This window comes from Pleurodeles waltl, chromosome 12 (assembly GCF_031143425.1).
Source record: "Pleurodeles waltl isolate 20211129_DDA chromosome 12, aPleWal1.hap1.20221129, whole genome shotgun sequence".
Lineage (NCBI taxonomy): Eukaryota > Metazoa > Chordata > Amphibia > Caudata > Salamandridae > Pleurodeles > Pleurodeles waltl.
This window is the reverse complement of record NC_090451.1, coordinates 34,539,176-34,564,454: the sequence shown is the minus strand read 5'-3', so window position 1 is coordinate 34,564,454 and position 25,279 is coordinate 34,539,176. Positions and strand designations below refer to the sequence as shown.

Genomic DNA, 25,279 nt, shown 5'->3' with positions numbered 1-25,279 from the left:
CAGCAGTGGTGCAAGCTTCCTTCACACACAGGACAGATGCAGCACTGTCAGCAGTGGTGCAAGCTTCCTTCACACACAGGAAAGCAGCAGCACTGGCAGCAGCGATGCAGGGCTCCATCACACAGGAGAGTTTCAACACAGGCAGCCATAGGGCAAGCTTTGTCATACACCACTGGTACTCATAGTATGTTAAGTGGCTGATTGCAGCCACCTGGTGGATAGTGCCTTCTTCTTCGCAGGAGCACGTGTGCTGTTCTTTACAAAGCTGAGAGCAGCTGCTTTACACCTTAGATTGAAGAGCCTTGGATGACCAGCTGCAGTGGACCTAACATGTTTGCATGAATCCTCCTTGAAGATTCCGCTGCTCTGGTCTCATGCATGCAATGCACCATCTCTCCGCGAGGACCCCAGCGGTCTGCCTGCCTGATCTGCTTTCCCTGCACACTGCTTTGCTGAGATTTGATGCTGCTTTTTTATACCATAACAGTATTTTCCAGAATTGCTCAGTAGTGTAAAAGTAAATATCATATTTCTTACCCAAGCCTCTTTGCTGATACTTAAGCTGTTAGTACTACATTATAAACTAGCATACAGTGCATACTTCTGAAACTGTCCCAATAAGTACAGCATCTGCCCTGTTCTGGCACTGTCCATTTAATAGCAGTGACCAGGTATTACACTACTAATCTGCTAGAGCCCCTTTAAATTTACAGCGATATTTTAGAGAGCGCTGCTGCTTCACATTCAATGCATGATAGACCTTTGAGGGATTCAGGTAAATGTATATTACAGTGTAACATCATAGCAGTATTTCCGGTTCTTCCATTGCATGTTCGCGTGCCTGCTAGGAAGTGGCCATGTCATCCTGTATCAGTGGTTATTGCTGGGAGTGGCTGTAGTCTGTCCTGGCTTTTTGGTATGAAATACCGGTCCCTGTAAGATGGAAAAGGGAAAGACCTGTCTCTTCTTTGGGAGATGGTTCTCAGTCAGGCTCCTCCAGGTACTGAGAACAGAGACTGCACTACTGACCACTGTGCTAGGCCTGGAAGTCTGATGCACGGTTGCTTGCAGCAGACCCAGGGCTCAGATTCTCTAGATATTGCTGAGCGGTGCATGGGTTCAGACATTGTGAATGTGGGTGTTTTTATTCTATTTGGCCTCGGTGTTGGGATGTATGGTTCGGTGGCTTGTCGTGTGGGTTAGATGCTCGAGTTTTGCAGGAGGTCACTGTTTTGCAGGTGACCCAGTGCTTGGACATGTGCGCTGAGTGCACTATACCGCCCAGTTCAATTCCCTCCTGCATACAATGTGTGAGTTCACCACAGTCACTGTGCCCCAAAATCAAACCTTGGGGGAAGCTGACCCCCAACAGGCTCACGGGCTTATCCACTCTGGACATGCATAGTCAGCAATTGCATTATAAAAATACAATTTCCAGATTATTTTCTATCAGTGTCTCTTGGGAGAGACACTCATACTCCCTTTCGATTTCTTTTAAACCTACAGACTTTTGGCCATTATGGTGGGAGATGCCACTCAAAATACAATATTTTCTAGTAATCTTTTGAAACATTTCTTGGGGGATAAACTGTAAACTTTGCACTTGTATAGCGCACTACTCACTTGTTAGGGTCTCAAGGAACTGTACGCATACCACTGTGGAACCCCTCCTGGCTTTTCCCGGTGAGGTGCCCACTCCTGGACAGCCCCAGGGTGAAGCCAGGCATCCAAGCACTGTGAGGGCCAGTGTGGACATTAAGCAAGCTATTGCCCAGAGTTACAGAGTGGGACCCATTAATTAGATTAGGCACCGAGGCGAGAATTATCTGGTCCAAGGGAATTGAGCCCAAGACCCACTGAGGGGGGGAATTGAACCCTGGTCCTGGGCCAGATCTCTGCATCAGGGTCTGCCGCTCTAACCATTGTGCCACACTTCTCCACTCAGGATATCACCAATCTCTTTTTTAGTTGTCTTTGAGAGGTATGTGGGTGAGCGCTGCTCATAAATGAACCATTTTCTAATCGTTTTTTGAAACAATGATTACGCCGCCTCCCTCAGCCCTCAGCTGTAGCTGGCTTTTAAGGCTATGCCCTTTTTAATGCAGGAGCACTGCGGCTCGTGGTTACGTGCCAGGCTCAACTGTCTGGCCCCTGAAGAAATATTTGTGGGGACCTCTGTCATACACATTATGTACTGAATTAAAAACATGTTTCCATCAGAGGAGGTGACGTTCAAAGTTTAGCAGAAGGGAGCAAACATCTTCAACTGACCCCTGCTGATTGAGCCCAGGCTTGGTTTTCAAGTCACTTCACACACATCTTCACGTGGGGTCTGTGGTTTCCAAGGGTTCTCCACCCAAAGCACAACAGAATACTTCTTAGTGGTAGATAACCACGGAAGAGCTACAATTCGTGTCCACAGCGATACTTGTGGTGGTTTTTAAAAACTAATAGGAAAGAATTAACTTCTCCAAGAGTTCAGAACTCGCCAAAATACACATAATGTGACTGACACAGGAGATGAATTAGAAAGCATCCCTGTGATTATCGAAGGTTTTAAGAGGGTTACACAGCAATATGATTAAATAAAATTGGTAAAGCCAATAGGTCTGGTATTGGCTTTGTTGAGGCATGTATTGTTTCTTCATGGTATTTACAAAACCTTACTTTGGGGGAAGCTGCTGGGTCTGACAACATAAAAAAAGCATTTGCAATGCAATGGGTCTTGCGTTTGCTCGAGTTAGAGCTATTAGCGTTGTAAACTCCGAACTGGACTTTTCTTGCCACATATATTGAAAATGAAAAATAATACAGTTTCACATAAGCGAGCCGATTCAAAGCGCCACGGCATCAGCGTGAAGGAGACAAACAAAACGAAACCGAAATTCACTTGCAGTCAAACGTGTCGGCAAAAGTGCAATTGGCCATGTAACAGGGGCGATGTCCAAGGCGGTGACTAAACCGCCCCAAGGAGGGACAAACGTAAAGCACTTACCAATGAAAACAAAGCATTTTTGAAAGGCAAGTCCATGGACCAGTCATAGTGATGGGCGTCAGGTGGGCGTGGTTAAAAGCTCCAGATACATACCAACACGTTGGAAAAGCAGCGCTTGCGCGCTGCTATGCTCGACCAAAAAATCAGGTGCTAAAAGCAAACATATGTATTTTAGGTCTCAAAAAGCACACATGGCCATAGTAGTTCCTGGGACTGACAGGAACTACTTTTCATGTGCATGCGCACCGTGTAAAATGGGTCAAAGCCTAAATCTTAGTAAATCAGGGGCCCCATTGCCCCATGCTGTGTGCTGTAGTTGGCGGAAGGAAAATGTGATTGACACAATAACAGGCCAGTGAATGAAGAGGGCGACCTAACATCCTATATAACAGTAGGTTTAGTAAAGTCGAAAGGACTTGGCTACAGCCAGCCCTAAATCGTCCTACGCTCTTATCCTTCACTGAGTTTGAGCTTCAGATCAGGTCTCGCTCCACACCCATCCTTTCTATGGCCTCTCTGCCGAGACTGCCAGAGTCCCCTTTGGTTCCACCTGTGATGACGAATGCTGTCAGCAAAGCGGACTTCAGCTCAGTGCGACGCACCTGAGGGCGGCCCCTCGTCGCACACAGACCCTGGAGTTGGCCATATTTTTCCATCTGTACCACCCTGTACTGGCTTCGACCCGCAGCGTCGCTGCTACCCCTTCACTGCCTGTCGATCACCCAGGGCCGAAGGGGCTCCGGATTGAAGGGACGGCCCGTGCTCGGCAGAGATAAGGCTAATTAAAATCAATACCTCCAAGTAAGGAGCCGGACACCGCTGACTCGGAGGAAATCGGTGACCGACAGATAGCGCTGATGTCCTTGCTGTCAGGCGCCTCAGATCACACGAGCCATCGGCGTCATCCCTTATCGGGAGCCGAGATCTTCTCACGGAGCCCCGACGCCGTCAGTGTCTGCGAGGCCTCTGCTCCTCCGACCTTCACTGAGTGAGTCTTATCCGGGCCACTGCCTCCCGGAGGCGGTGAGGGTCTGGGCAGCAGCTTAGCAAGGCTGCAGTGGGCCCTGGTGCAAGCAGGGGAAATGCCCCCTTCGACAGCCTCTGGGATCATATGGCTGTTCCATGGACCCCTCGGGGCTCTGTGCCCTGGTGCCACTGCACCTGCTGCACCAACGTGACCTACGCCCCTGTGTCTGTGCACACTGAGGTCGGTGGCGGCCCCCCTCCTAGTGCAATGGAGGACTTTGTTAACACATGTGGGAGTGGTGACCACGGACCACAAATGTGCACACTGCGGCCTTTGACAAATCACAGTATAGTGGGGGATTTAAACACACTGACAAGGACGCTGAACATAGAGAGTGACTGTGAACACTCGGGCCCAGTCACGACCATCCCCCCACCCCCACTCCATGCATCATAGGGGTTTAAACACAAACGTAACTTACAAGGATGGTGAACAGTGAGTGAGTGTGGAGAGTGAGGCCCAGTCACGAATCTCCTACGAGTGTATTGGGCACTTACACACAGGTACAAGAGATGTGAACGCAGAGAGTACTGAACCCTGAAGGAGCTCATACCTGTGTGATCATTCTCCAGCTACTCAGGCGCCTTTCCTCAGGTCTCCGCCTCCAGATGAAATCTGCAGTGGTCTGGAGGTGACTCCAAATCTTAAGGATCAGAAACAGTGGCCCGCAGGTCACACGTCACCTCTAGGATTACAAACGGTGACCTGCGGATTATACCTCATCTCCCTGCGCCCAACCCATTGTAGGTGGTCGTCACCCACAGGGCTCAGCCTTTGGCCTTGTGCAGGAGGTTGGTCAGATGGAGGGCGTAACCTCGGACCAGCCCGTATGCCCAACACGCCCTGGGCACCCAACCCTTGCTGCGCACTGCTGAAGGCCACATGAAGCATGAATAGCCTGCAGGCCCTGCGTCCCACCCACAGCTGCTCTCGGCCTTTGGGTATGTGAACAGGGATAGGTGGCAGGGCAGCTTCTGCACCCGTTAATGGCAGACACACACGCCTTCAGTTCACAGCCTTGCCAGTGCACCAAGGGATTGGTCTCAGGGGCAGACCCCACCCTGTGCCCAAACCGTCATGGGCGCATAGTACACAGTCCATGGCCGGGCTCACCAGAGATGGTGGCAGGCTTCAGCACGTCTTCGGCCATGTGCAGTGGGGCTGGCCTCCTGCCAACTCTCCGTGGGTGGCCTCTTCGTGCATTGGTCTGTACACGTGTCATTCACGTTTTGTTTCTGCTGGAGAGTGATGGGTCAGCCCAATCTAACCAATGGCTCTCTTCCTTGTCACAGCGTTTCTTTACGCAACCCATGCACATGAGGTTTAATAGCAGTCCACTTCAGTGCCAGGGCTGCTGGGCCAAGCTCTGCTTCCATTTTTGTCTTAATTTTGATATTAAAATGTTAAAGCCTCTTGTATATGTTTGAAAAAGTAAATACAAATACGTAGGCTCGCCAACTCCGGACTTCTTGGCTTTGTACATGCTTGTTATTGCAGTTGGGGGCCAACATGCTAAATTATGGTAAAAAACAATGAAGTAGGAATAGCCATGTGGGAAGACACATCCTTTGCAGGAAAGTGTGCAAGGCTCGGTGGAAGATGATGGGCCCTGGTGGGAGGAGCAGTGAATGAGGATTGGCACATGCAAGGGCATTTTGCCAAATGAGAGGAGATGTGTCCTAGTGTGCCAAAAATCCCAAAAAGGTAAGTTGGAATAGACGTGGAATGCCCTAAAAAGGTATAAAATGAATCACAAACAAATTTGTGCCTCTGAAGAGTTGTCAGGCTGGGGCAGTCGCTGGTCTGGCCATACCTGGCATGTACCATATCTGGTTGCACCCAACATGAAGCCACCTCTAGCCCAGCCCTTATGGCCTTTCTGCGGGTCTGTCCTGCCGGGAAAACTCCCGATTTCCCTGTAGGCCAGTCCCTCTCAGAAAAAGACATCTTCTCCTAGGCACTTGAGAGTGAGGGCACATTGCTGAAGCTCACATTTCCTCCTGGACCACCAGGAGCAGGAAAGGGAAGCTGTTGAGGTCAGAGCCTATTCCAGGCGCACTCACTTGACTTCTACAAGGGCTACTTCCTGTGACAGCTTCCCCTGGCTCTGCTTCAAAGCCAGCCTGGTGGGTGAGGCTTCCTGACCCTTCGATTTATTGTTGGTGAGACCTCCTAGTGGCCAGGACCTTTTTAGGTCTGCCTAGAGAAAGCTTTGGCCTGCGGAGAAGGCTAATGCAACTAAACGCAACAAGAACATCAAAAGGGATCTTGGAGAGGTAAAGGTGGGATGCATTCCATTCTGGAGAATGTTGCATCCTCCAAAGGCCTGACATTTCTGCAGATATGGCAGATAGGGAGAGAGAGGGGTCAGGTGCGGTCATGCAGGGGGTTAGAGCATGTGATGTGGCACAGGGGAATATGGGGCTACAGTGTCAGTGTGGGGGGAGAAAGGAGGGCGTGTAGAGATGGAGACCAGGGTCTCAGTCCAGGGACTTTGCAAGTGGTGGGATAAGGAAATACCATGGATAGCTGCTTAGATGGGATTCTACTGACTAGGGGAGGCAATCATCTACTGCCCCAGTACAGAGAAATGTAATCAAGTTTATTTTTTAAAACAAATACAAATATTTTAACGTATATTATAAATGTAAATTATTTCAAATATTTATTATTTAACTGGAAATAATAAATAGCGTTTTACAGAACATTAACTCTTCAAATTAAATGTGTTATACATATCAAAATAAACAACATGTAAACCTTCTTTAAATTAATAATTTAAAAGACAATTACCTTCACTAACATTTTTATTTTCATTTAACATTTAGTAACACACAGGCCTGAAAATCAAGAAAAGGTAACAGAATGCTGACTTGCTGTGGCACCAGCAGAGACTAAGGGGGTCATTTAGAGTTTGGCTGTACATAGCAAGCACACCACCAGCAGCAGGTATGCAAGCTTCTCTAACATACGCCATCCAATACACCACGAGGAAGCAGCAGCACGTGTTTCTCTTTCTCAAATTACAAACAAGTGGTTATTAGCCAGTGCTGTCTGGATACTTTCAAATTACTTTGTAGAGGAAAGAGGATAATTTCAGACCTGCGAAAAATTGTTCTTTGAGGAGCTTTTTACAGATGGAGTTGCCCACAACTCGCATACTGACCTTCGCGCTGTCGCTCTGTCGGGGCAGTTTGCCCATCATGCTATCCAGTTCTTTAAACTTCGCGAGAGTAGCCCGAACATCAGCAAATAGTTCTTTATACTCGAAGTACTGGTCGTTAAACACCGCTTTATACCTCTCTCTTTCTTCCAAACAGGAAATCTTGGGGTACTTCCTTCCAAAAACACAGAAAATCCCAAGTTACTTAAGAGAGCAAGAGATACATGTACTCCTAGAGTCCCTAATCAAGGCAAACAGGATGTTAATGGAAGTTTTGGTGTCAAAACTTTCAAAATCTTAACATAGAAAATATTGAAGTTGGAGAGAAAAAGGGACACTAGACTCTTTCTCAGATGGTATGAGTTGGTGGAAGAACATTGAGGACATAAGGGCTGGACATTCATAACGCACACACATGTTCTTCTCAAATAAAAGGGTAAATCATGGAAGCCATACAAATTCTGGGTAAAAAGCCCCCTTGGCCAATCAGAGTGCCCCATTTTTTTCAAGTTGCATGCCTGTGCTCCTGCTGGAGCGCTGTGTATCCAACCGTCCAGATATACATACATTTTTAACCTTAATGTTGCAAAAACTACTGAACGGATTTACACCAATTCACAAAAAGCATGTTTTCTGGGTAAACGTCTAGCTTTCTGCTAAATTTGGTGTAATTGGTTCACCTGTTTGGGCAGTAGCCCTTTAAAAAAATCCCTACAGAAATTGCATGGAACAATTGTGTTTTGGCCCCCACTTGATGGATCACCCTGAAACCTTTCAGGAAGGAACTGAGGTGGGTGATCTTTTTTCAGAAATGTTCATGTAGATTTGTCAAACGGCACCGAAAAACACTTCCTAGTGCACTACTTAACTACAACTAAACTAAACACTGACCTCCCAAACCCCAAATAGTTCTTTAAAGAAGAGATGTACTTACAGTACGTAGTCTGGCAAGACACGAGGCTTTGGGATGTGCCCTGTGGGGACCGGCTGATTGAGTAGCTCCGACGCAGCCCCGGGCTCAGAAAACTGTATGGTTTTAGTGACTTTGCCAGAAAAGCCTCCTGATGCAGTCACCTCATCCTGGAAAGCGATGTGTTTTGGCTTCTCTTGCATAAGAATCGGTCTCTGTAAGGAATCAAAAAGCAAGAACCATGGGAACACAGAAATAATAGGAATAATAGGGAGCAAAATAGGAGACTGTGGGGCAGGCTTGTACCACAAATGATGATGCCACCTTACTATAAGAAGTCCTTAGGAGGCATGCTTTCTCAGTACAAGCCGCCACGCTCTGGAACTCACTACCAGGCAAGATCCCCAGCAGCCACGATCATGTCCATTTCAGATTAAGTGGTGAAACATGGCTGTTTCCAAGGGGATTAAACCTTGAACAATAACACTCCTGGGTCTATATATGGAACATTGCACTCTGCTCGCATCTGCAAGTTTCAGCATTATTCTGAAAATGGTAAAGGCATGAATGAATGGTTTTATGAATGGCATCTGCGGGGCATCTCATGGAGCAAACTGCATCTAATTCTTATTACCTGCCTACTAACGGAAATGTGTCAGTCTTAGCACACACATAAGAGGATAAGTAAAAACAAGCATTTGCAATGCAACGGGTTTCGCATTTTCTCGAGTTAAAGCTATTAGCGTTGTTAACCCCTAACCAGACTTTTCTTGCCACATAATTTGAAAATGAAAAGTAAAACAGTTTCACATAAGCAAGTCAACTGCTGCCATGGGCGTGAGCGTGAAGGAGACACACAAAAGGAAACAGAAGCTAGCTCGCAGTCAAACATATTGGCAGTTGTGCAATTATCCATTTAACAGGGTCGATGTCCAAGGCGGTAACCAAACCGCCCCAAGGAGTGACAAACATAAAGCATTTACCGATGATAACAAAGGATTTTTGAAGGGCAAGCCCACGAACGAGTGATAGTGATGGGCGTGAGGTGGGTGTGATTAAAAGCTCAGATACATACCAACACATCAGAAAAGCAGCGCGTGCACGCTGCTATTCTCGACCTAATAAAGTCCACCAAGGAATGATTCCCGAAAAGGACTGTTCCATCAATGTCCATTAGATTACTGTTCTTCTGTCTGTGCTACCTCGAGCTGCGTGTGCCCTGTCTGCTGGAAGACTGAGACCTCTGCAGATTGGGCCTGTAGGAATCTCTGATCCTTGATAACTAGCCACTGTCCTGGGGTCTCCTAGACTACCCCCACAAGCGTAAGACTAAACTTGCCCTTCAACCCCACATGACCATCAAATGTCAGTGCGGCTGTGTCAGCCCCAGCCCTTCTGAGATGTCCCTGAGCTTGAGGTGTGCAGTTCCGCACTCTGGATGGCCTGTTTAAACTCGCCTGAATTTGGAGTTGCTACATTCCTCTGTCGTGCCTGTTTGTCTTCGAGTTGAAGAAGGTGTTATAGAACATCCACCCATCCAGCTCAGCAAACTACACACATATCTAAGTGCCTGTTCCTAGATAAAATAATTGAAAGAATTGTTTTTTTACTCAGATTTCCACGTTTACTGAGGAAAATGACTTGATGGCAAAGCCACAATCTTGAGTCAGACCAGGCACAGATCCTTTACCTCCACATGGGATGACCTAAACTTCATAGTGCACAACAACGGAGTGGCTGTCCTGTTGCTTTTGAACCTATCCGCGGCTTTGGACACTGACCACCTCATGCTACTGCAAAGACTTTGTCTTACCAAGTAGACACTGGACCACTGTGTACTCTGTGCCGTGCATGTATAGATGATGAACACCCACCAAAAAAACAATACTGCAAAGACTGATCACGACCTGTGGACAGCTTCGCGAACACCAGCCTATCACGAGATGGCCCAAAAATGTGATGTCACTTCAGCCACATCTAGAGAGGTAAGACATATAGGGCAAAACATGGATTCAGACATATCCTTCATACATGTTAGCAAGGTCGCAAAGAGCACCTTCTCCAAAATGTAAACTCGAACTCCTATTTCCAGGCCTTGCATGCCAAGAAAATCTACAATCTCTACATACACTTTTGATATCTGAGCTTGACTATGCAATTCATTCAAAACGCTGCCACTTCAGCCAAGAGAACACATGACCCCAATCCTGCAACCACTCCACTTGCTACCTATAGTTAGAAGATCGATGCTGAAGGCATTTCAAATTGTCCGCAGAGAATCAGGAGGAAAAAAACCACTAAACCTACAATCTAAATTCAAGCAATATAAGCAAAATAGGAGACTGTGGGGCAGGCTTGTACCACAAATGATGATGCCACCTTACTATAAGAAGTCCTTAGGAGGCATGCTTTCTCAGTACAAGCCGCCACGCTCTGGAACTCACTACCAGGCAAGATCCCCAGCAGCCACGATCATGTCCAGTTCAGATAAGTGGTGAAACATGGCTGTTTCCAAGGGGATTAAACCTTGAACAATAACACTCCTGGGTCTATAGATGGAACATTGCACTGTCCTCGCATCTGCAAACACCCTAACAAGTTTCAATGTCTAGTTAAATTGCAAAGGGCTGACCAGAGTCTAGCCTGAATATTACATACTAATGTAAACTTATATATAATCCTCTGTGCTCTTGTTAATACTATAACGCTCAGTGGTTGTGCAGCTGACTGTAGTTCAAACAGGCTGCATAATCATTCGCTTGTACTGCTCGGCCCGTAATGCCCACATAAGAGAGAACCGCTACAGATGATGTTCATCACCCATTACTGGACCAGTCCCCAGCAACAAACAAGCTGTCGCCAACTTAACAGGCATGGAATAACGGAAGAGATCTGACATATACCACTGGCCACCAGACGTCCCTTATCTAGTCCACCACCACGGGCCCCAACCACCCACATTCTATGAAGACTTATTGGCTTCTCAGAACGACGATCACGCAAGGGGTGATTGTAGTGAACTCCATCCCAGCGGAACTCCTGATCTTTTCTTCCACCAACCTACGCCTGCTCAGGACCATAAACATAATCAAAAAATCTCAACGTGGACAACACAGTGTGGCATCCAGGACAGACTGAATACTCTGCTGCCTAACTAATACCATCCCTCAGCCCGGGGAAAGTGTTCACTCCTCTGTCCAACTGATACCAACAGTGAACTCAGGACAAGTGATCCATTTTACTGACCAACCAATGCCATGTTTGAATCCAGTGCCATGATCCCCAGCCAATACCACACCGGAACCCAGGGCAATATAGTCCTCTGTCCAACTGATACCATTGCTAAACCCCGGGCATGTGATCACCTCTTTCCCTTGCATATGTGTTCCATTACTGTATCTTGTATGTAGAGTCCATGTGACGTACTGTCCTGTATGTTAGTTCATGAGCCTGCACTGGTGTTATACCCTCCTGTCTGCTTTACGCCCCACCTTAGGAGGGTGCACCACAATACGTTCCCGGTGTTGTACTCCTACACTCCAGGGAAGTATTTCCACCCTCAGCCCTGAGTGCATGGAACCCCCCGACTCACCTGCCTTTCGACGGCCTCTCTTTGCAGCCGCGCCCGCTCCTGCCTCCACATTTGCAGGCACACCAGGGAGCTGATCAGGTAGAGCACCATGTTAACGAAGAGGAAAGCAATGGCCGCTATCTGCCCCCCTTCCACTCGGCAGAACGCCACGATGAGGGGGTTGTTGGAAAAGATGGAATAGCACATGCCGCCGCGGTTGATGTCGTTGACGTACGCGATGCCGGCTCCCATGTAGAGCAGGAACATGATGATGTTGATAGCGAACTCGGTGACGGGCCACCAGTGGGAGTCCAGGAGAATGGTCCGGTAGTACATGGTGAACCCCAAGCCCAACAAGATGACTGTGACAATCCATGCAAGACCTGTGACCACCATCACAAAGGGTGTCATTGGGCCATAGTACTTGTACCCCCCACCCATTCCAGCATAGCTCGTCTGTATCTGGGTACCAAAGAGGTTGTACCACTGGTAGTCCTTCTGGATGTAGGCACAGACGCAGGCAAACACCATCCCTCCGAGGAGAAGCTGGACGCCGGCGAGGATCCTCAAGAGACCGGGCCAGGACTTCATGTAGGAGTATTTCGCATTGTAAGCCTCGACCTTCTCCCTGTAACTTACGGATGCCTGACTTCTCCTCTCGTGGAGGTCATACGTGGAGCTGGCTGGGGAAGCTCCTGATTTCTTCCCTGAATCCTCACTGTTGACCATTAAAGACGTCTTGCAGTCACTGTCGGATGCACTGTGATATTCCACAGGGCCTTTCTGTGGGTTTAGTAAGGGGCTTCCTGGAGGAGAGCACTTTAGGCCTTTAGTCGAATATCTGGCCCAAGTTACTTCTTCCGGTTCCTCTTTGGTTCTTTGGAAGAAGGTTTTCCAGGATGAAGGGATGAAGCGTCTGATGGGCTCCAGGTGGGTGGACCCCATCTGGTCTTTGGACCCACAGGCAGACCTGTCATAGTAGTCAAAGGATGAGCTTGAGTTGGCGGGCTGGCCGAAGACCTTCTGCCACATTTGAGAGGACCACCTCGCTGCCCCGCCCTGGGCTGTCTCTTGCTTGGCCATCACCCGCCTCTGCCTGTCCTCCTCAGCCCTGGAGACTGAGTGCTTTCTCAAGAGTCCTTCACCCTGCGACTCACCAGCCACGCATTCCACCAAGTCCTATAACCATGTGCCACACATCTTTCACCCGTAGTCACCCCCTCATCTGAATGTACCGTGGGGCTGTTGAAAAGCAGAGGCAAGAAATTCAAATCTAGGAGAAAAAAAACAAGAGTGAGTGTGGGCACGATTAAAGATTTAATCTCAACATCAGCCATAAAGACATCCCTGCATTCAGTAATCCCTTATTACAAGGTAATATGACAGAAAGGAGCCCCCAAAGTGACATCATCATTGAAGGCAGCCCGCAGTGACATTACAGCATTAACGGTTTCTCCCATAGTGATGTCATTGCATTAAAGGCAACTCCTATTGTGATGTCACATAATTAAAGGTGGTTCTCCATGATGATGTAGGTGTAATTAACGCACCCTACTGTGACGTCCATTCTTTACCGGCAGTCCGCCTGGTGACATCACTTGATTAAGAGGACACTGGATGATTGCAGTGTGCAGCTACGAAGAAGTGCATCGTGATTCCAGGGGTGCGTGACGTCACACGTGGGTGCACGTCCTGCCGCGCCAGCACAGGGCCTGCCAATGGCATGCCCACACAGGAACTATATGAACGTGTGCGTGCAACATATGAACTCTTCCTGCTAAAAACGAAGCAAGCCACCAACTGAAGCCCAAAAAATGACATTAGAAATCATCCGTAAAATACAGTAAGCAGTTTCTGGGGGACCTTTATCTGTTAGTGCGTCATGGCCTGCCAGCAACAAAATACGAAATAACGGGGATTTAAGGCGCTCATTTGACTCATCTTAAATCTAATTTTACTACTATGATATGACACCTTCTAGACTCTTCTCTCCTCTGTGCCTCCCTTGTCCTATTAAATCCAATTAACAGACTCATGTGTCCACCCCACGGATTAACAATTTAGATTTCCCTCGACTAATCCACCACTAATCCACTTTGGGTTCCGGAGTAGCGAGCTACTCGCCGAAAAAAACTTCTGCGCCTCGTCATGGGTAGCAAGCGCTGTATAAATGCAATTACAATTACAAACAGAGAAGGGTGGACGAACCTGAGCTCTCACTGCACAGGGTAACTGAGCATTATTAAAAATAAAAAACAACAAGAATAATATTACCAATAATTCTAATCCTAATGCAAGTACTAATACAATATTAATTATAATAATTATAGCATTCGTGTAATTATGTTGAAGATTACAACAGAATTAGACATTTTAAAGTGGAGGCACCGACGCAGTTGTGTCTGGGTGTTTCACGGAGCTCTGTCCTCGTCACATGTGAGTTTTTTTGTCCTGTTTGTGCTTATTAAAGGCTCCAAGGAACACGATTAAGGGGCTCAGTGACGCACTGTCCTGTGCCCTTGCGTTTTAACAATAAACAGACACTGGAAGTAAAAAGTTTCAAACTGTTTTTTGAACACACATCCAGACAGGACACCGTGAGTGGAGTGAATGAATAACTCTGACCGAAGGACTATGTTATAATCCATCTTTTTCACTTGACCCACCTGCGTGTTCCAATGCAAACCAATGTATTTATTGCATTTGTTTCATTCTCGTGTTTGCAGTTGGGAGTGCGTTACATCAGATAGAAAGGGGCATTTTTATTTGGAATTAGAGGCCCACATGCAAAAGATCTTTATTGCTGTTGTCCAGTAAACGGATTTCAGCCCCAAGTGCAGTACAAACCTGGACAAACCCAAACCTACTCAGGACAACCACTGACATGTTTCGGCCTCTCCCAACCCTTCTTCAGGACCCCATCCAAACATCCACCCCTCTGCTCGCGAATCTCACAATGGTACCTCGTACAAACCTTGTCGTTCTGCTTCTTTGGGGTCACCGTGTGGGGAGGGGGGGGATTAAACTATTTGCGACGTCTGGGCCCTCCATGCCTTCCCCGTGAGGGTCTCTGCGCTGTGTGGCAGCTTGGCCTTCGCGCCCGTGCGGACAAGCGACGCTGGGCCCGGCCACCTCCTCCGTCTCGCCCCATCTCTTTGGGTGTTTTTCTCGTGCTAATCTATAACGTGGTGTTAAATATTAACTGCGGCGAGGCACCAGTGGGACGGTGATAGCGAAGCCTGTGGTGACTGGTCACAGAGCGAAACTGTACATGACTCTCTCTGGCTTCTTGTTTGCCTCATGAGACTGAAGCATTTCTGCCTCACTCTCTCCTTTTAGAACAGTATGCTTTCTTTTCTCTTTATCTTTAACCCCTTCCTTTCTTCAGTCTCATGACCTCTGACCCTAACCTATGAGGCATTCTCTGTTGTCCTGTCTGTGCGACAGAGATGCCAAGCTTGAGGCGCCTAGAGGCAGCGTGAGGCTGTTTGTTTGGCTTTTTCTGCCAGTCCTGGCTCTTTAGCGAACACCCCTTCTTACATGGTGGGATTTTAACCGCATACACTATTAAAAAATAAACTAAAAGCCCCGAGACGCAGTATGTTCTTGTCAAACCTGTACACGATTGGCTGAAGTTGTGACTTTTTTGTCGTTGACTAAACACTGGTGTTGAGCTGTGTGGGGGGCCCAGTAAGGTGAGCGACCTGTTTGCAATACTTATAGGCACCTGTGAGTAGTAAACGCACTCCTGCTGTCTCCGTTGCATTCTGGTACTTGTAGTCCGAATATAAGTGTGGAAAAATACACTGCCATTAGAATTGAAATTGCACTTATTTACCAGGCAGAGTGACGAGTGTGAAGGTGGCTAAGTCAAAAGGACTGACAACTCACCTAAGTTGTGATACGTGGAAGTGACGTCACATCGCTGCCAGCGAGAGGCTAAAGTGACGTCACGGCGTTCCCAGCTCTTCTCCTCGCCGACGAAGTGGGCAGCGTTGCCCTTCCAGGCGCTGCAGTTAAATGTTAGAAAGAGGGTGTTTTATTGCGTCTTTCTCTCGGAGGCCGCGGACACGCTTCTTTATCTGGGTTGTTATTTGCAAGGAGCGCAGGAATCGTTCATAAAGCAATAAAGATGACCCCGGTCTTCCTTTTCTGGGCCCTGGTACAGCCTGACCACTGCTCGCCCAGACAACCCACTTTGCCGCGCAATAACATTGCAGCAGGTCTGTAGGAGGCTGGACTGGCTTGTAGTGAGCACCAAGGGGTACTTGCACCTTGCACCAGGCCCAGGTATCCCTTATTAGTGTATAGGGTGTCTAGCAGCATAGGCTGATAAATAATGGTAGCTTAGCAGCTTAGGCTGAACTAGGAGACAAGTGAAGCTCCTACAGTACCACTTAGTGTCATATGCACAATATCATAAGAAAACACAATACACAGTTATACTAAAAATAAAGGTACTTTTTTTTTTTTTTTACAATATGCCAAAGTATCTCAGAGTGTACCCTCAGTGAGAGGATAGGAAATATACACAAGATATATATACACAATACAAAAAATATGCAGTATAGTCTTAGAAAACAGTGCAAACAATGTATAGTTACAATAGGATGCAATGGGGACACATAGGGATAGGGGCAACACAAACCATATAGTCCAAAAGTGGAATGCGAACCACAAATGGACCCCAAACCTATGTGACCTTGTAGAGGGTCGCTGGGACTATTAGAAAATAGTGAGGGTTAGAAAAATAGCCCACCCCAAGACCCTGAAAAGTGAGTGCAAAGTGCACTAAAGTTCCCCAAAGGACAAAGAAGTTGTGATAGGGGGATACTGCAGGAAAGACACAAACCAGCAATGCAACAACAATGGATTTCCAGTCGAGGGTACCTGTGGAACAAGGGGACCAAGTCCAAAAGTCACAAGCAAGTCGGAGATGGGCAGATGCCCAGGAAATGCCAGCTGTGGGTGCAAAGAAGCTTCTACTGGACAAGAGAAGCTGAGGTTTCTGCAGTAACGACAAGGGCTAGAGAATTCCCCTTTGGAGGACGCATCCCTCACGCCGTGGAGAGTCGTGCAGAAGTATTTTCCTGCCGAAAGACCGCCAACAAGCCTTGCTAGCTGCAAATCGTGCAGTAAGCATTTTTGGATGCTGCTGTGGCCCAGGAAGGACCAGGATGTCGCAAATTGCGTCAGGAGAGAGAGGGGACATCGAGCAAGACAAGGAGCCCTCTCAGCAGCAGGTAGCACCCGGAGAAGTGCCAGAAACAGGCACTACGAGGATGCGTGAAACGGTGCTCACCCGAAGTTACACAAAGGAGTCCCACGTCGCCCGGAGACCAACTTAGAAAGTCTTGCAATGCAGGTTAGAGTGCCGTGGACCCAGGCTTGGCTGTGCACAAAGGATTTCCGCCGGAAGTGCACAGGGGCCGGAGTAGCTGCAAAAGTCGCGGTTCCCAGCAATGCAGTCTGGCGTGGGGAGGCAAGGACTTACCTCCACCAAACTTGGACTGAAGAGTCACTGGACTGTGGGGGTCACTTGGACACAGTTGCTGGATTCGAGGGACCTCGCTCGTCGTGCTGAGAGGAGACCCAAGGGACCGGTAATGCAGCTTTTTGGTGCCTGCGGTTGCAGGGGGAAGATTCCGTCGACCCACGGGAGATTTCTTCAGAGCTTCTAGTGCAGAGAGGAGGCAGACTACCCCCACAGCATGCACCACCAGGAAAACAGTCGAGAAGGCGGCAGGATCAGCGTTACAGAGTTGCAGTAGTCGTCTTAGCTACTTTGTTGCAGTTTTGCAGGCTTCCAGCGCGGTCAACAGTCGATTCCTTGGCAGAAGATGAAGAGAGAGATGCAGAGGAACTCGGATGAGCTCTTGCATTCGTTATCTAAAGTTTCCCCAGAGACAGAGACCCTAAATAGCCAGAAAAGAGGGTTTGGCTACCTAGGAGAGAGGATAGGCTAGCAACACCTGAAGGAGCCTATCAGAAGGAGTCTCTGACATCACCTGGTGGCACTGGCCACTCAGAGCAGTCCAGTGTGCCAGCAGCACCTCTGTTTCCAAGATGGCAGAGGTCTGGAGCACACTGGAGGAGCTCTGGACACCTCCCAGGGGAGGTGCAGGTCAGGGGAGTGGTCACTCCCCTTTCCTTTGTTCAGTTTCGCGCCAGAGCAGGGCTAAGGGGTCCCCTGAACCGGTGTAGACTGGCTTATGCAGAATTGGGCACATCAGTGCCCAAGAAAGCATTTCCAGAGGCTGGGGGAGGCTACTCCTCCCCTGCCTTCACACCATTTTCCAAAGGGAGAGGGTGTAACACCCTCTCTCAGAGGAAGTCCTTTGTTCTGCCATCCTGGGACAAGCCTGGCTTGGCCCCAGGAGGGCAGAAACCTGTCTGAGGGGTTGGCAGCAGCAGCAGCTACAGTGAAACCCCAGGAAAGGCAGTTTGGCAGTACCAGGGTCTGTGCTACAGACCACTGGGATCATGGGATTGGGCCAACTATGCCAGGATGGCATAGAGGGGGCAATTCCATGATCATAGACATGTTACATGGCCATATTCGGAGTTACCATTGTGAAGCTACATATAGGTAGTGACCTATATGCAGTGCACGCGTGTAATGGTGTCCCCGCCCTCACAAGGTCCGGGGAATTGTCCCTGAACAATGTGGGAGCACCTTGGCTAGTGCCAGGGTGCCCTCACACTAAGTAACTTTGCACCTAACCTTTACCAGGTAAAGGTTAGACATATAGGTGACTTATAAGTTACTTAAGTGCAGTGTAAAATGGCTGTGAAATAAGGTGGACGTTATTTCACTCAGGCTGCAGTGGCAGGCCTGTGTAAGAATTGTCAGAGCTCCCTATGGGTGGCAAAAGAAATGCTGCAGCCCATATGGATCTCCTGGAACCCCAATACCCTGGGTGTCGTAGTACCATATACTAGGGAATTATAAGGGTGTTCCAGTAAGCCAATGTAAATTGGTAAAATTGGTCACTAGCCTGTTAGTGACAATTTGAAAGAAATGAGAGAGCATAACCACTGAGGTTCTGGATAGCAGAGCCTCAGTGAGACAGTTAGTCACTACACAGGTAACACATTCAGGCACACTTATGAGCACTGGGGCCCTGGATGACAGGGTCCCAGTGACACATACAACTAAAACAACATAAATACAGTGAAAAATGGGGGTAACTTGCCAGGCAAGATGGTACTTTCCTACACACCCCCCCCCCCAAACAAAGGACAATAAGACTAGCCATGACCTGATGAGTCTTCATTGTCTAAGTGGAAATATCTGGAGAGTCCATCTGCATTGGAGTGGCTACTCCCAGGTATATGTTCCACTGTATAGTCCATTCCCTGTAGGGATATGGACCACCTCAACAATTTAGGATTTTCACCTTTCATTTGTTTTAGCCAAAGTAGAGTTTGTGGTCTGTCTGAACAATGAAGTGAGTGCCAAACAGGTATGGCCTCAACTTCTTCAGAGCCCAGACCACAGCAAAGGCCTCCCTCTCTATGGCAGACCAACGCTTTTCTCTAGGGGTCAACCTCCTACTAATAAAAGCAACAGGTTGATCCTGGCCCTCAGAATTAAGTTGTGATAGGACTGCCCCTACTCCTAATTCAGATGCATCAGTTTGGACATATAATTTTTTAGAGTAACAAGGGCTTTTCAGGACAGGTGCAGAGCACATGGCCTGCTTCTGCTCCTCAAAAGCTTTCTGACAGTTTGCTGTCCATAATACCTTTTTAGGCATTTTCTTGGATGTGAGGTCATTAAGAGGGGCTGCTTTGGAGCCATAGTTCTTAATGAACCTCCTGTAATACCCAGTGAGGCCTAGGAAGGCTCTCACCTGAGTCTGAGTAGTAGGGGGAACCCAATCAATAATTGTTTGGATTTTCCCCTGTAGTGGTGCAATCTGTTCCCCACCAACAAGGTGTCCCAGATAAACCACCTTACCCTGCCCTATCTGGCACTTTGAAGCCTTGATAGTGAGGCCTGCCTTTTGCAGGGCCTCCAAAACTTTCCATAGGTGGACCAGCTGATCATCCCAGCTGGAGCTAAAGACAGCTATATCGTCCAAATATGCTGCACTGAAAGCTTCCAGCCCTTGCAGGACTGTGTTCACCAACCTCTGAAAAGTGGCAGGTGCATTTTTCAATCCAAAAGGCATTACTGTGAACTGGTAATGTCCTCCAATGGTTGAAAATGCAGTTTTAGGTTTAGCATCTTCTGATAATTTGATCTGCCAATACCCTGCAGTCAAATCAAAAGTGCTTAGATACTTGGCAGATGCCAGTGTATCTATGAGCTCATCTGCCCTGGGTATAGGGTGAGCATCAGTTTTGGTTACCTGGTTGAGACCTCTGTAGTCTAAACAAAACCGCATTTCCTTCTTTCCATCCTTGGAATGAGGTTTTGTTACAAGTACCACAGGAGAAGCCCATGGACTTTCAGAGTGCTCAACCACTCCTAGTTCTAACATTTTCTGCACCTCTTGTTTTATGCAGTCCCTGACATGGTCAGGCTGCCTATAGATCTTACTTTTGACAGGCAAGCTGTCTCCAGTATCTATAGTGTGCTCACACCAAGAAGTGGTACCTGGCACAGTAGAGAAGAGTTCAGAAAACTGACCCAGGAGATTTATGCAATGGTCTTTCTGCTCAGCAGTAAGACAATCAGCCAAAACTACACCTTCCACTAGAGCATCTTGTTCTGTGGAAGAGAAGAGATCAGGTAGAGGATCACTGTCTTCTTCCTGTCCCTCATCAGTTGCCATGAGCAGAGTGAGATCAGCCCTGTCATAGTAGGGTTTCAGGCGGTTGACATGGAGCACCCTAAGGGGACTCCTGGCAGTGCCTAAGTCAACTAAATAGGTGACTTCACCCTTTTTCTCAACAATTGTGTGGGGTCCACTCCATTTATCTTGGAGTGCTCTTGGGGCCACAGGCTCCAAGACCCACACTTTCTGCCCTGGTTTGTACTGAACCAAAACAGCCTTCTGATCATGCCATTGCTTCTGGAGCTCTTGGCTGGCCTGAAGGTTTTTACTGGCCTTTTTCATATACTCAGCCATCCTTGATCTGAGGCCAAGTACATAATCCACAATATCTTGTTTTGGAGCTTTTAAAGGTTGTTCCCAACCCTCCTTGACAAGTGTTAGTGGACCCCTAACAGGGTGACCAAAGAGGAGTTCAAAGGGGCTGAAGCCCACTCCTTTCTGGGGTACCTCCCTGTAGGCAAAAAGGAGGCATGGTAATAGGATATCCCATCTCCTGCTGAGTTTTTCAGGGAGACCCATAATCATGCCTTTGAGAGTTTTGTTAAATCTCTCCACCAGTCCATTTGTTTGTGGATGATAGGGTGTAGTGAACTTGTAAGTTACACCACACTCCTTCCACATGGCCTTTAAGTATGCAGACATGAAATTGCTTCCCCTGTCTGATACTACTTCCTTTGGGAAGCCCACCCTAGAAAATATTCCCAGGAGGGCCTTTGCCACTGCAGGTGCTGTGGTGGTCCTTAAAGGAATTGCTTCAGGATATCTTGTGGCACGGTCCACTACCACCAAGATAAACCTATTGCCTGAAGCAGTAGGAGGGTCAAGGGGGCCAACTATGTCAACCCCTACCCTTTCAAAGGGAACCCCAACCACAGGCAGTGGAATAAGGGGTGCCTTTGGAGTGCCACCTGTCTTGCCACTGGCTTGACAGGTTTCACAGGACTTACAAAATTCTTTTGTGTCCTCAGACATCCTAGGCCAATGAAACAGGGCAACAAGCCTGTCCCAAGTTTTCATTTGTCCCAGATGTCCAGCTATGGGAATGTCGTGGGCTAGAGTTAGGAGGAACTTTCTATACTCCTGAGGAATCACTAATCTCCTGGCAGTTCCAGGTTTAGGATCCCTTGCTTCAGTGTACAAGAGGTTGTCCTCCCAGTAAACTCTGTGAGAGTCACTGACATCCCCATTAGCCTGTTTGACAGCTTGCTGTCTTAGTCCCTCTAGTGTGGGACAGGTTTGCTGTGCCACACTCAGCTCCTCCCTGGCAGGCCCCCCTTCACCCAAAAGCTCAGCAGTGTCTGCTTCCAGCTCCTCTGGTGTAGGTTCTGCACAGGGTGGAAATTCTTCTTCCTCAGAAGTAGAATCCACTGTAGAGGGAGGGATAGTAGGAAGTGGTTTGCTTCTACTAGCCCTAGCTTTAGGGAGCACTTGGTCCATTGTTCCAGGATCCAAGCTTCCCTGTCCTTTTTGCTTTTTGGCCTGAGCCCTGGTTAAAGCAAAAATATGCCCTGGGATGCCCAGCATTGCTGCATGGGCCTCCAACTCCACATCTGACCAAGCTGATGTCTCCAAATCATTTCCTAGTAGACAGTCTACAGGTAAATCTGTGGCTACCACAACTTTCTTTGGACCAGTCACCCCCCCCCAGTTGAGATTTACAACAGCCATGGGGTGGCTAAGTGTGTTGTTGTGAGCATCGGTTACTTGGTACTGGTGACCAAGTAGGTGTTGTTCAGGGTGGACCAGTTTCTCTATGACCATAGTCACACTGGCACCAGTGTCCCTGTAGGACTGAACCTCAACACCATTTATTAGGGGTAGCTGCTTGTACTTATCCATATTAAGGGGACAAGCAACTAAGGTGACTAAATCAATAGCCCCCTCAGAGACTAATATAGTCTCTGTGGTCTCCCTAACAAGACCAACCCTAACTAAGTTACCAATAGTGAGCCCAGCTACTCCCTTGGATTGGCTATTAGTAGGTTTGCTCCCACCACCACTGCTATTAGTAGGGACACTAGGTGTAGCAGTAGGGGTTGTAGTGGTAGGAGGCTTGGTGCTTTTCTTTGGACAACTGGGATCTGTTGTCCAATGGCCTTTTATTTTACATAAATAGCACCATGGTTTCTTTTCTTTGTTTTGATTAAAAGAGGATTTAGGCCCACCACCCCCACCAGAGTGTTTTTGTGGGCCTGATGAAGACTCATTTTTAGATTTGTCCCCACCCTTGTCAGAAGACTTACCATCCTTCTTTTTGTTGCCATCTTTGTCACCCCCTGTATGAACTTTTCTGTTCACCCTTGTTCTGACCCATTTGTCTGCCTTCTTTCCCAATTCTTGGGGAGAGGTCAGATCAGAGACCACCAAGTACTGGTGCAACAAATCAGACACACAATTATTAAGAATATGCTCTCTCAGGATCAAGTTATACAGGCTGTCATAATCAGTAACTTTACTGCCATGTAACCACCCCTCCAAGGCCTTCACTGAATGGTCAATTAAATCAACCCAGTCTTGTGAAGACTCCTTTTTGGTCTCTCTGAACTTTATCCTGTATTGTTCAGTGGTTAAGCCATAACCATCCAGGAGTGCATTCTTAAGAACTGTAAAATTATTGGCATCACTTTCTTTCACAGTAAGGAGCCTATCCCTACCTTTTCCACTAAATGATAGCCACAGGATAGCAGCCCACTGCCTTTGAGGGACATCCTGTACAACACAGGCCCTCTCAAGTGCAGCAAACCACTTGTTAATGTCATCCCCCTCCTTATAAGGGGGAACTATCTTATGCAGATTCCTGGAATCATGCTCTTTTGCAGGATGACTATGGGGAATACTGCTGCTGCCACCATGGGTTTCAAAACCCAACTTCTGTCTTTCCTTCTCTAGTTCTAAAGACTGTCTATCCAAATCCAGCAGTTGCTTTTTAAGCTTCAGTCTGGTTTGTTCCACTCTCAACTTATTGAGTTCCCTTTCTAACAATCTGTCATCAGGGTTGGTGGGAGGGACATTCCTAGATACAGAGGTATGATGGGAATGAACAGAAGGCACCCTAACAGCTTGGCTGACAGTGTAATGTGAGAGCACATCATCTGTATGATGTGACTCCACCTCAGTAACAACTATGCTAGACTGTCTAGTAATGGGCAGGCTCAGAAGTTTCTTTCCTGAATCTTTTCCTGGGGGAGTCCCTGGATCAGATTGGGAACCATTAGCTACTTTTTCAACAGATGGGGCACTTTTAGCCTTATCTTGTTCTCTAAGCATGTTAAGTAACAATTCCAAGGAAGGATTCTTCCCTACACTCAAACCTCTCTCTATGCAGAGACTCCTTGCTCCTTTCCAGCTAAGGTGATCATATGCAAGTTTGGACAGATCAACATTTTGGCCTGTGCCAGACATTTGTAGAGAGAGTTAAAGTGATAGAAAAAGAGAAAAAGTTTTCAGAACTTTTAGAAAGAAAGAAAAAAACTTTTAAAACTTTTTAGAACTTTTTAGAAAGTTTAGAAGTACTTTTCAGCACTTAGAAAAGAGTGAAAAGAGGAAATGCAAAACTTTTTAGTTATGTGTATATACACTGAACTTGTTTTGTATATTTTTCTCTTATGAAAAGTACAATGACAAGAGTGGTAAGTAGCCTCAACGCACTTATCCCGTCGCTGCACAACCAATGTAGGAGGCTGGACTGGCTTGTAGTGAGTACCAAGGGGTACTTGCACCTTGCACCAGGCCCAGTTATCCCTTATTAGTGTATAGGGTGTCTAGCAGCATAGGCTGATAGATAATGGTAGCTTAGCAGAGCAGCTTAGGCTGAACTAGGAGACGAGTGAAGCTCCTACAGTACCACTTAGTGTCATATGCACAATATCATAAGAAAACACAATACACAGTTATACTAAAAATAAAGGTACTTTATTTTTATGACAATATGCCAAAGTATCTCACAGTGTACCCTCAGTGAGGGGATAGGAAATATACACAAGATATATATACACAATACAAAAAATATGCAGTATAGTCTTAGAAAACAGTGCAAACAATGTATAGTTACAATAGGATGCAATGGGGACACATAGGGATAGGGGCAACACAAACCATATACTCCAAAAGTGGAATGCGAACCACGAATGGACCCCAAACCTATGTGACCTTGTAGAGGGTCGCTGGGACTATTAGAAAATAGTGAGGGTTAGAAAAATAGCCCACCCCAAGACCCTGAAAAGTGAGTGCAAAGTGCACTAAAGTTAACCAAAGGACAAAGAAGTCGTGATAGGGGGATACTGCAGGAAAGACACAAACCAGCAATGCAACAACGATGGATTTCCAGTCGAGGGTACCTGTGGAACAAGGGGACCAAGTCCAAAAGTCACAAACAAGTCGGAGATGGGCAGATGCCCAGGAAATGCCAGCTGTGGGTGCAAAGAAGGTTCTACTGGACAAGAGAAGCTGAGGTTTCTGCAGGAACGACAAGGGCTAGAGACTTCCCCTTTGGAGGACGGATCCTTCACGCCGTGGAGAGTCGTGCAGAAGTGTTTTCCCGCTGAAAGACCGCAAATAAGCCTTGCTAGCTGCAAATCGTGCGGTAAGCGTTTTTGGATACTGCTGTGGCCCAGGAAGGACCAGGATGTCGCAAATTGCGTCAGGAAAGAGAGGGGACATCGATCAAGACAAGGAGCCCTCTCAGCAGCAGGTAGCACCTGGAGAAGTGCCAGAAACAGGCACTACAAGGATGCGTGAAACAGTGCTCACTGGAAGTTACACAAAGGAGTCCCACGTCGCCGGAAACCAACTTAGAAAGTCGTGCAATGCAGGTTAGAGTGCCGTGGA

General features: G+C 47.5%; 1 protein-coding gene across 1 annotated transcript in view; it reads right to left on the bottom strand.

Moving 5' to 3' along the window:
* The window catches only part of OCEL1 (occludin/ELL domain containing 1), a 34,175-nt gene extending 19,377 nt beyond the window's left edge, over positions 1-14,798 (bottom strand). The window contains exons 1-4 of the mRNA XM_069216957.1: positions 14,641-14,798; positions 11,688-12,939; positions 8,120-8,310; positions 7,189-7,360 (exon numbers count right to left, since the gene is read on the bottom strand). Of these exons, the coding sequence (XP_069073058.1) occupies positions 7,189-7,360; positions 8,120-8,310; positions 11,688-12,749 (1,425 nt within the window). The 5' untranslated portion in view covers positions 12,750-12,939; positions 14,641-14,798. The remainder of the gene's footprint in view (positions 1-7,188; positions 7,361-8,119; positions 8,311-11,687; positions 12,940-14,640) is intronic.
* Positions 14,799-25,279: the final 10,481 nt, after the last annotated feature.